The sequence below is a fragment of the Branchiostoma lanceolatum genome, chromosome 7, assembly GCF_035083965.1.
Source record: "Branchiostoma lanceolatum isolate klBraLanc5 chromosome 7, klBraLanc5.hap2, whole genome shotgun sequence".
NCBI lineage: Eukaryota > Metazoa > Chordata > Leptocardii > Amphioxiformes > Branchiostomatidae > Branchiostoma > Branchiostoma lanceolatum.
The window spans coordinates 20,957,952-20,970,152 of NC_089728.1; the positions used below are offsets into that span (position 1 = coordinate 20,957,952).

General features: G+C 41.7%; 1 protein-coding gene across 2 annotated transcripts; it reads left to right on the forward strand.

Moving 5' to 3' along the window:
• Window positions 1–259: 259 nt before the first annotated feature.
• On the forward strand, window positions 260–11,170 carry LOC136438109 (RNA-binding protein 12-like). 2 transcript variants are annotated; one of them, XM_066432811.1, is made up of 3 exons: window positions 260–365; window positions 5,932–8,636; window positions 9,979–11,170. In XM_066432811.1, exon 2 carries the CDS (start codon window positions 5,954–5,956, stop codon window positions 8,600–8,602), a length of 2,649 nt encoding a protein of 882 aa, XP_066288908.1. In that variant the 5' UTR covers window positions 260–365; window positions 5,932–5,953; the 3' UTR covers window positions 8,603–8,636; window positions 9,979–11,170. The 2 variants fall into 2 exon arrangements, with proteins under 2 accessions (XP_066288908.1, XP_066288909.1); XM_066432812.1 differs by having other exon boundaries at window positions 302–361.
• The last annotated feature ends 1,031 nt before the right edge of the window (window positions 11,171–12,201 follow it).

Below are 12,201 nucleotides of genomic sequence, written 5' to 3' on the forward strand. Positions count from 1 at the left end.
ATGACAAGTTTAAAAAGGTCAAAATAAAAATGTAGTACCCTGTCTATCTAATAGACTAGCCAGTCAGCACAAATTGGTTGAGGTGACTTTATCAGCAAGAAATAGTGCCTATCATCAAGTCGAACATTTTGATAAATATTCTTCACTCATCTTCTTTTAAATCATATAAATAATTGATTTGTAAATGAAAAAATATTTGATGATACTTTACATACAGCTTATTTTGGTTGTATGAATTTATCGAGAGATTTTAGTGAATTTAAAATCAGGCACACTTTATCAATACCTTAGCTAGCCTTCAGCTTGTAGCGTGCACTTTCTGGACGCCATCTTGACGTCTGGCTGACAGAAGGTTTTCATAGTAGGTGAGTTATCTTTCTTTTTGCGTGGCTTTACGCCTCTTTAGAACCAATATTCTGTCTTCTACACACAGAGGAAGGTCTTTATCATCAAATCTGAGGAAAGAGTTTGCCGGATGCCTTAGTATTTGCCTCTAAATCTGAATTTTCTCTGAGATTTTTATGGGCGTTTGCAAGAAAGGCATCCTTTGTTCGTTCTAGCAAATCTTGTGTATTCCACCGTAACTTTGGTCATAGTTTTGAGGTGTACGCTTTGTTAACATCAGTGCCTTGTATTCCTTAGACCAGAACTGTGTATGTATCGTTTGAAAGTGGTATGTTTTCCCTTTGCAACATAGTTTTTTGATAGGTAGTTGCACTTTCTGTTTCAAGGAGGGAATATTTTATCTGGTTGAAGAATCGCTTTTGACATCCTCCTCGCCCCAAGCTGTTTGTAGTGTGTACCCGGCCAGGGGTCATCCAGGCACGCTGGAATGAGGTGTTTGAACAATTTGCCACCCTTGAAGTGTTGACCTATTTAGCCACCAATCCCCTTCAGCTAGTTCCAGCCAGCTTTTCCTCATTGCCAGATTTTTGCACTCAGAAAGGACATTTTCCTATACCAACCAGAGAGGAGAAAAAAGACAACCTTACCAAAGTGTATTGCTACCCATAATTTATTCCGAAAAGAAAAAGTTAAAAACGAATGTTTAATGTTTTTTTTATACTATCAGTTGTAGACTGCCTGCATAAGCCCATTTACAGTTCCAACTACGCATGTGCAGTGTCAAAGGTGAAGGCCCTGGCATGTAGTTGTAAACAGTTCTCCTCTCGACATTGTCTAGATTTGCATAACAACACCCAGACAGGTTTTGTTTACGTCTTGGGCCTTTACCTTTGACACTGCACATGGGTAGTCGGAACCGTGAATGGGCTTATTATGATGTCCTTGCAAATACCAACCAAATCTCGCTGAATAGGCCTAGGAGAAAAAAGGAAACAACCTAACCATTTTATATTGCTACCTATCCATTTTATCTATGTTTCATATTCCGAAATAAAGCAAAGAAAAAGCCATCATTTTCCGAAAAAAAAAAAAAAATGTAACACACAAAAGAGAGAAATGTTTGATAAATGATTTAATTTCCCAAGTTTGCATAGGGTGAAACGTAACGTTACACACCTTGTTTTATTTAGAGTAGAGTTAAAGCTTCATCAGTTACAAACTGGCTACATGGACTGATATCTGATGGAGTCCAGATATACAATCTTTTATTTTACAAAATCCTTATCTTGAATCAGAGCAACCCTTTTTACATTGCTGCTTTTACCCTACCTGGTTCACAAATGTTCATCCATCCAGTCTGTCAGGAACAACAGTCTGGCTACAGGTTCAAATTATTTGTGGTAAATTGCCCAAGATCGTGATAAGTTTCTTTCAAGACAGTCGTTTGAAAGAGTTCAAAGTTTGATGAGAATTAGCTAGTTCAACAAAAAAGTAAGCTTAGCTAGTTCATGATGCAAAAAGCAAAATGGTTTGATTCATTTCCGACTATAAATGGTTTACATTTTGCATTCACAGTGCAAACATGCGCACTTGACTGGGGTTTCTTGTTTCAAAACAATACACATGAGGTAGATCTTACTGTTAGTGTTACCCAGCAGTATACTTTGACATTATGAACCAAACACAAATTCTTTCGTCAGATCTACAGGGTTAAATAGGTCAGATTGTGTGCAGTTGCTTATTACATTCGGTAAAGTCTTCAGTCCACTTAAACTAGCAGGTGTTGTGTAGACATGCCCCTCAGTGACTACACTAGAGCCACATGGTTCCAATGTCAAACTTGTCTTCAGGTATCCTGCTTTGAACCAGTTTTGCTGATGTGGCAGTGTGCTTCATTTTGTAAGGTTTCAACTTTCATCAGCCTCTACCAGGCTCGAGAGGCAGCTGGAAAGAGTAGAAATTGGCCAAATAGACAGAAAAACATGCAAGAGTAGTTAGGGTTACAGTTTGCCGCTCTGCCGATATTGGACCCTCTTTCCCTGCTCTTTCCGTAGCCGACTCCCTTAGTCTATGTTGCCAATTTCTACTATTTTTCCAGCCATCCACGGGGCCTGGTGGTGGTAGAGGCTAAGGCTTCATGCTTCAGCCAACAAAGTGAATGAAAGTTCCAAAAATAGGAATCATGACCTAGTGTTGTCACTGAATGATGTGTCTTTTGTGTCAGCATGTTCTTGTCAAGCATGAGTCTTGACTGGATGTCTTCCCAAACTGGTGTACTGGACAACTGAACAAACAGCTTTTTAGTTATACTGCCAGTTCCTTACTTCCTATTCTGCTCACTCAAAATCAAATGTCTTTTGTTTGAAGTTGACACCCTCAGACTGGTTACTTCATTGGTGTAATGGTATTACATGGGATGCTTCTTTCATATCATTTCAACTTGTCTAGCTACATTCATTGGGAATGGAAAAAAACATTCAACACTGTTTCGCTAACCGTTTGTCCTGTCCCTAACAAAAGTGAAAGTTATCCCCTCTTTCTTAGTCTCTGCTTTCGATTGTCTGGGATGCTACTTTTTTATCTGGAGGCTCAGTGCTGATAAATAACTTATGAAGGAATTCACAATGGGTGAATGGGTGCCATAACTTAAAGTTACAACATCCAGCCATGTTACGGCCATTTTCTGATAAAGATGGCTTTATGTACAGCCAGCTTGCTTCTTAAAGTTCTTTCACAGATTTACTGACAGCTATATCTACTCTGTACGGGGATTAATAATTCATGAACCTGAAATATAGCCTCTGTCAGTGTATGTGATGATAAGTTATGATTATGAATGCAATTCAAAAGACATTGTACATGTGCCAGCTTCATCTACCAACTTTCAAAGCATGAGAAGTTCAGTGAAATTTATGATTCACAATGTCGGTTGTATTTTATCGGGTGATGCAAATTGTCTTTCTTTGTGTAAAGGACAAGTGGCGTGTCATTTGAAGCCTTTAAAACGTATTTCTATGTGTGGACTTGGAGGTTATCATAGCTTAGGCTTGTGAAAGAGCAGAAAGTGTGAATAGATTGATATGAATGCATTACCTGGATGTCACTATGGTAACAGATGATGTTTTGGGAAAGCAGACAGCATTGTTAAACAGCCTTTTTAAAGTCTGGAGGCCTCTTTATGTAACAATATTTCCCATCTTCTACTGGTGAGGTAAATATTTCTTGTACTGTGTTCATATTTTCTGCTTCTGAAAAGTTATTTTCAAAGCAGCATGTCTTATATATTATGATTATCATTGAGATTGGAATGATGTGTAAAACATGTAATGCTCTTTGATGTTACTCTTTCAGGTACATTTGTAAATGTTATGGAGGACTGCATAGAGGGAACAGTGGCAGTAAAAACTGCATAGACTTATGCCTATTTCAGTTTATCAATATGTGTCAAATGTTGGTAAATATTCTACCACATTTCTTGTTGTACTAGTGAATGGTATCACAGTAACGTTCCTGAGCTGAGATGCCTGGTGAGAGACCAAGGGCTGCTGTACAACACCAGCTCAACTGCTGCTTTCTGTGTCCAGTATACTATTACTAGTGACTGCCGTCAAGTTTTTCTTCAATGATTAGTGTTAACATTTCATTTGCTTTCCTGTGAAGAAATTTGCCATGATACAGAGTTGAGCTTTGAGGCCAACAGTTCCAAGCCTGCTGGATGTTCTGCAAGTTCCTGAAAATGCTTCAAGTTGCTGCAAATGAGTTCCTGCATTATCTATCATTATATAGCCATGATTAAAAAAGTAGAAAAATTGGATTATGATATAAAACTGGATCTGAACCACCAAAGCAGGTATATGTTCTTAGGGGTGTGTGAGGCTTTTCATGGAAATGTTGCTTGGACTTCAATCTTTGGATATTTTTGTTTCTGGTTATAGATGTTCAGTTAGAAGATCAATTGAGGTATATCTGGCCTGCAAATAGATGATTTGGAATGCACATGTGAAACGTTCCTCCATCGTCCATGGTGTGCTTTTGGAAACATGCAGTACATGTACATGCATATGTATGTGTGTGAAGCTCTCACGATCACAGCTTGATTACACATTTGAATAATAAGTGTTCATTCTGAGGACTCTTTGGTCCTTTTGGATGTTAGGAATGGGAACAGAGCTCTGCAATTAATAGAAAAGGAGCCCAGTGATAGCATCAAGGAGCTTATTTATCATTATGGACCATTTTAATCTATGAAGACATCTTAGTTGAACTTGAAGTGATGAGAAGAGAGTTTTGCTTATTTCCTACAGTACCTATGACTAGCAACATTTCACATCAGACTGACATGATTTTTAGACTTTATGAAGTTGCTTCTGACCACTAGAGCTTCATCTTGTGGGTAGTCCTTTCTGCAAAGCTATTTGTCCTTCTACCACTACAGTAACTGTAGACCTAAATGTTTGTGTTATGACTAGTAAGAGGACTGAACACTTGTAAGAGGATATTTGCTTTGGCACATGTCTTTTGCCTGTGCCTGTAGGCACAGGAGGACCTAAGATAAGGTATTTAAAGGTCTTATCAACAGTAGCTTTTGCCATTCTGTGACTGTGAGTCGATGAAAGTCTACGTGCATAGTGGTTTCAAGTAGTCATTCCTTTCCTTACCAAAAATGCCTCCTATGAACAAAGGGGTATTGTTGGAAACAGGAATAGAATCTTTTCATATAGTGCACCTGCTTCCAGATGTGTTAAGCCAGCAAAATCATTTTCGAGACGTATTGTATTTTTTAGGTTTCAGTCATTCCTGTACATTGTCACTGAAGGCCGCTATCTTGGTGGAACCGAATATGAATGCATGCTGCGTGCTGTGTCATCTTCAAATTCCTGCCAACTGTTTGTCGAGGAAATGCAGTTTTGCTTATCACCTACATGTATGTACAGTAGAAGATTTTTGTGTGAATCTGCCGAGGGATTATAACATTCCGCTGTTTTTCTTCCAGATATTTTAACTGTCAGTACTATTTGATTGGATAAAACCTGTATTGGTGGTTCAGATCCATTAGAAGCCTTACTGAATTACATAGATTGTACTGTATGAAAATGCTTCTACATTCACGATTGCCTGGTTAAGATTGTACCCTACCCTTATCATAGATGTTATGCTGCCCCACCCAGCCTTCTTTCCAGATATTCTTCCAATGCCTTCATGTCTGGCTTTCAGATGTACCGCCACAAACAAGCCTGTTTCCAGTGTTGGGAGTATTGCATCCTACAAGACAACCAGTGTAACCTACAGCAGTTGCAGCCTGACATACGTGTACTTTATATGTTGCATATCACTCAATTTGCCTCATGAAGATGCAGGTCACCAGCTTGGTTCGTTGAGCAGTAACTTGAGTCTTGTCCAGAGCTTGCTTTCTGTGCTGAATGGTAAGTACATTATTCTCCTCCCTGCTGATGAGGTTGCATTCATGCACCAGGTGTATAAGTCAGCAGGGAGGGGCTTAGTTTTGCAACCACGCCGGATACGGGACCATAGTACACATAGTTACGATGCCTCCTGCTTATTGCCTACTCACTGTTTCCCCCCCAGGTGAAAGATCAAGGCTTGCATCATGGCTGTGGTAATCCGCCTTCAGGGTCTCCCATGGTCGGCCTCCGCCATGGACATTCGCTCCTTCTTCTCCGGCCTCACGATTCCTGACGGTGGGGTGCATATAGTGGGTGGGGACGCAGGAGATGCCTTCATTATCTTTGCCTCGGACGAAGACGCTCGTCAGGCGATGGCTCGCACGGGGAACACGATCCACGGCTCGCCCATCACCCTGTACCTCAGCTCCCGCAAGGAGATGCAGGATCGCATCAACATGAGCAGAAGCACAACCTTTGACTCCCCTGCACCCGTCGCTGCCAGCAATGTTGAGAAAACTCAGTCGCCTAGTTTTGGTTCCAGAAATGTGGCCCCAAATGGCTCATCTTATGTCCCTCCTCCAGTACAAGACAGCGGGTACAGCAGTATGTCCTCCTCGACCTATAACTCCTCTCCATTCAGTGCAGCACAGACGTGCATTCAGCTGTTCGGCCTTAACACCAATGTCACCGTGTCAGAAATCCACTCCCTCTTCTCTGGGTTAGAGATAGCCAGCGATGGCATTGTCATTGAGATGGATCCTTTTGGTAACAAAACGGGCAAGGCGTTTGTCAAATTCAAGTCTGTCCGCGACTGTTCTGCTGCTGTGCGTACTTACAAGGAGTATCTGGCTGCTCGTCACATTGAAGTCCTGTCTAGCACCGAGAATCAGTGGCAGATAGCTTATGACTTTGCTAAAGCTGTCCAGGCACCAACTGTCAGCTATGCCAACACTAACACTGGGATGATGCAGCGAATGCAGCCACAGCCTCGTCAGACCCAGCCTCCTCCCCAACACTCCCGCTCCCCAGTTATGCCGAGATCCGGAGCCCAACAAGGCAGGGCGCAAGGTGCCCAACGCGCTCGTTCTCGTTCCCCCATTGATCGCACTGACTCTGTCTGTATTGGCCTCAAGGGGCTCCCATACACTGCAAAGGATAAGGATGTCCGTGATTTCTTCAAAGGCCTTGGCATCAGGAAGGTTTGGATTGACTTCGAAGATGGTAAGGCCATTGGCAGTGGGTTTGTTGAGTTCAAATCCTATGGAGATCAGAAGGCAGCCCTCCGGCTAAATAAGAAATACATGGGAAGCAGGTACATCGAGGTCACCAGCGTACCATCTACTGATATGCAGAAACATATCCAGAAGTTCCGGGAGACCAGAAAGGCTCAAAATGAAAAGAAGAAAGCTGACTTAGCAAAGAAGGCTGCTGCAGAAGCAGAGGTGAGGAAGGCTGACGATGCGAGAAAGATGGAAGAAAGCAAGCGGGCTGAAGAAACCAGAAGGGCCGAGTCTCGACGGGCAGAAGAGGCCAGGAAGGCAGCAGACGCAGAAGCCAGAGCTAAACGAGAAGCAGAAGCCAAGAAAGCTGCTGAGGCAAAGAAGGCAACAGCTGCAGCAACAGTGTCCACACCAGGACCGACTCCTACCCCTGTGAAGCGCCAGGCTTCATCAGAACCAATCTCTGAGCCCTCGCCAGCAAAAAAACAAGCGTTGGAGCCAACTCCTTCACCCTCACATCCTCCCGAGAGTGGAGAGAAGACTAAGCTAGAAGAAAAAGTGCTGCCACAAGCAGCTGCTGAAGTCAAAGTTGAGGCAAAAGCTGATGAGAAAGTTGCACCAAAAGCTGATGAGAAAGTTGCACCAAAGGGAGCAAAGGCAGCAGAAGATAAATCAAGTAAAGCAGAGAAGCCAGAGAAGGAAAAAGCCAAACAAGAAGCTGCACCACCAGCTCCCAAAGCTGAAGAAAAGGAGAAAACTTCAAAGAAACCAGACACCAAGGGCAAGAAGGGTTCCAAGTCACCAGGAAAGGAGGCTAAAAGTACCAAGGAGCTTGATCCGAGGGCAAAGTGCTGCATGCACGTCTGGAACCTTCCTTACAAGACAAGCAAACGAGAGATTGAGAACTTCTTCACTGGTAGCACCGTTGCTGAGAGGGGTATTCACATGGTATATACCAAGACAGGAGAGTTTTCAGGCGAGGTCTTTGTTGAGTTTGTTAGTATTACGGACTGTGACAAGGCTTACAAGCTTCGAGCAAAGCGTCTAGGTGGTCGAATGGCCCTTCTTCGCCCCATCTCAAGGGAGGAGATGAGGGATCGCATGGCAAGGCCAACACAACGCGATATGCGTACCTCGGATAAGGATAGAGATAGGCGGCAGCAAGATCGTATATTGCCGCAGGATCAAATGATGGAGCCCCCTCGCAGGGGGCCGACAGGGCCTCAGATACCAAGCTTGCTGGACTTGCCTTCAAAAGCCCCACTAGCTGGAAATGTTGGCATGCCTCCGTTCCCACCCCAAATGGGAGTGCAACAGGGCCCTGGATTAGTCCCAGGGAATAACATGAATATGCCCAATGTTGGGCCTCCTGCGTTCAACACCAATGAGCCTCCAAGTGACATTGTTGGCATTCAAAACCTCCCCCTCACAGCCACAATGGAGGAAATCCTGGACTTCTTCTATGGCTATCCTGTCCTGAAGGACTCTGTCCACATTCACCGATCTGATCGTGGGGCTCCCACAGGCAATGCGTCAGTGGCTTTCCCCACCCCCCAGGATGCCATGATTGCGGTACGAGAGTTGAACGGCCGGCCAATGGGTGTCAAGAAGTTGCGCCTTCTCGTCATCTAGTCCCGGAACCAGGTACCCACCCATGACCATGTTGGTAAGAGACCACCTTGCTTCTTCAATGTGCTTAAAGATCTCTTTGTACTTCAGCTGAATGTGCTTTGCAATCAGATAGTCAGTGGCATTGACATCAAGGGGTAGGATTCTTGTCCTGAAATTTGATGGTGTCAGAGGTTCTAACAGTTGTCCATTTTCTTGCAATAACGTTGATCACAAGGAAAGCAGTCGATTGAACTTTCTTTTACAAAAATTAGTTCCAATAGATAGAAATGCATGCTTGATGGTGAGTCTCTTACAGTTACAGAGACTACTTGGACCAAAGGATCTTTCTTGTTGTAGTCTGTGTATTTCATCATTCATTGTTTTTTCTTTCCATTCAATTTATTATGGAATCGTGCTGAATCTTGGTACTGTTGCTGATCGATAGTAAGTTGTAGAAGACAAGCCATGACGAAATGGAAAAGAAGAAACTCAGAGCATGTGAAAAGGTGTATTGAACTTGAAGTGTGTTAGGTCCGAGCTGAGCATGAAATGATGTTGTCCAGGATGTCATTGGTTCGTTGATTTTTATGGTGCATAACTACCCTAAAAGACCATTGTACTTTTTTCCTTGGGCTTCTAGTTCATTTTTGTTTCTTCTGAATCTCTTGAGTCTTCAGAATAAGCCTGAAGCGGTGCTTCGTTCTCAGGACTTCTCTTCGTGGCCCTTAGCTTATCAAAAGTGTTGGACATCCCCTTACATTTTTTTCATGAAATTCCTAGACATCTCTTGCCATTTTGGTGCTGTTGGTTTGTGAAAGGATCCAGAATATGTTAAAAGTTCCTGAACACCAAAGGGCTTCTGAAATTCATGTTAGTGAGGCATGTGTTAAGATACAGGTTTTATGGAGAAAGAAAAAAAAAGAGTGTGGTGTAGTCTTATTTATGGTGCTGAGTTCTAGGTGTACCTTTTTTTCTCTCTTTGGTTCCTGAGGTAGCAGTGCAGTTCTTATAATTGTCTTCAGCAAGGTCTCATCTTCAGCAAGGTCACGTCTTCAACTTGAGTTCAAGAAAATTGTATGTGCACTTCTGCATGTTCCACATTTCTATGCTCTGGAAATGGTGATATTTTGATCCCGTCACTTTTCTTTCATCAACTTCTATGCTCTGGTCAGAGCAAGGCCGTTGATCAAAATCGAAATCAAATTTGAAGGGCTTGTCTGAGTTCTTGATGTTTTAGAAGACTGCTTTTATATGATATTATGGAGGGGTGACTGGATGGTTGGTTTGCTGCACTCGTGCTGCCATACTCTTGGTGCTTGTTGGACTCTGACTGGATGATACCTTACAGTTATACATTACATGCAAACTCATTTTATCCTTTCTTTTCAATCCGACAGATTCTGCCAGTTTTGGGATGGAAGGAAGTGTCATCTACAAGGAGGGCGCAGGCTGGTGTCAACATTCAGTCGGACAACTTTGTAAATGTAAACGATGTAGGTACTTAGCTGTTTTAGGATCAGTCGAAATTCTTGAAAACGAGCCTTTTTTTCAAGAATTTACAAGTCATTGTACAAATATTACTAAGCAAGTGTAATGGTACGATGTTATCAAAACCTCAGATCATTTTATGTTTAGACAAGTCATTCCATAAGATTAAAACATTTACCTTTAAATTTAAATCATTAAGGTAACATGTTGTCAGGCTATTGTTAACATAATAGAATTCATTTGCAAAGTCATATCGGCTTCAAATAATCATTAACTATTAAATGCAGACGGATTAGATGTTTGCTTCATTTTGTAACCCAAAGTGCTGAGACGGCTTGAAATACCCGCCTGCAAGTTGCATAAACATTTTTTTTACTACAGAATCAAATTTTAACACCATGCTATTGGGTAAGCTATGAAAACACATTATTATTAATCACATTTTGCAGGATATAAAAGTATTTCAAGCCCTGTCAGAGTTAACACATTGATATCACACCTCTTGTCAGTATGATTGTTCTTGATGTATTGTTTCTTGGACCCTTCCAACAATGTCATAGTCTGTTAGATGTTGATGTTGCAGACAATTAAACCTCAACAACAATGTTAGGGTCATTGTTTTAGGTGTTCAGTGCCATGTACATGTAACTACTAACAATATAAAAGCAAAGAATATCCAGTTTTTGTAGGGAACATCTGTTATAACTATAGGTAAGAAATATGTGCACTTAGTCAATGGCAATTGTCTGTTTCATTTAGGCATTTAACATTCAGCATTAAAACCGAGGAAAGCAAGGAACATTACAAAAACCTGTGGACCACCTATATAGTAATTGAAGGAGTTGTAATTGTAACACGTATCAGTGACCATTTGGCATTGGTGTGATGAAGAATGAAGGTATTGAGTAGTTTTGTACATTTATAGAGCTTCCTAAGTAGTGCGTGAACTTTATGTATCGCTTTAGTTGTCAGATCATTTTACTTTTGCTAAAGGAACGACCAGGAAGGATTGCAGGGGGCAGAGATGTTGATCCTTTATATGTTTTGGAAAAGACTTATATATATGTTTTGGAAAAGACACAATCATCCACCTGAAACAAACCTTCTGTGCCAGCATCCCCAACCATCCTTCCTAGTCTGCTTCCTAAAATAAATGCTAGACTTGAAATTCTGATGAATTAAATCATGTACCATTAGGATCTTAAGATCTTTGCATTTTTATACAAAACTGGAAAGGGTTACTGAAAGGGTAGCATGATTTTATTTACCGAGATTTTGTACTAACAGAAGGTTTTGTCCATGTAGTTGCTCTGCATGTTACCCACTGCTGTAGTAAGCTACCCTAGTACATTGTACATGTATCTGCTGATAGGCAGAGAAAGAAGAAGCATTTTTTGGTCACGTTTCAACATTTGTAGTACTTCTGGTGTAGTGTCAATAAAAAGTGTAGTATTCACAAAGTTTGTTGGTAATGTCTGTGTTGGGTTTACATGGGAAGATATGAACACAACAAACTAGCCACTTTGATGGGAGTAAGCAAGTTCACTTTAAAGTTATCCAATTATAATCATACACATTCATTAAAATTATCAAATACAGGGTGGCCCCCAGAAAATATACAGTATATAGTGCCCACACAAAGTCTGGCTTGGTTAAATACTCCCCAAGCAGAGGTTGGTGCACGTGGGGAAGATTGTGACCTTTTTATCATATGCCCCGTTTTTTGTTCACTCTGCCCCAGGTCGGAGACTCGGCGGGGAGAGCGGACAAAAAAAACGGGCATATGATAAAAAGGTCACAATCTTCCCCACCAACCTCTGCTTGGAGAGTATGGTTAACCTCCGTGATTCAAGAGTACTTCACAAACATGGCAACCTTGTGGCCCTTTGTCTGCCTAAACACTTTAAAACTGTCTAGGACACAAAAAAATTCTAGCCTTTCACAGGCTGACGGACGTGCAAAATCCCACATCCGTTAGTGCTCTACTGAACAATAGAATATACCCTAGACGTACTTATGATATGAGGTCATGTTTTCCTCGCAAGTGTTGTGTGGCGGTATGTACCGAAATGATGCAACTTTTAGGTCTTGAAAGACATTTAAACCACTTTATTTGATCGAACGAACAAGAT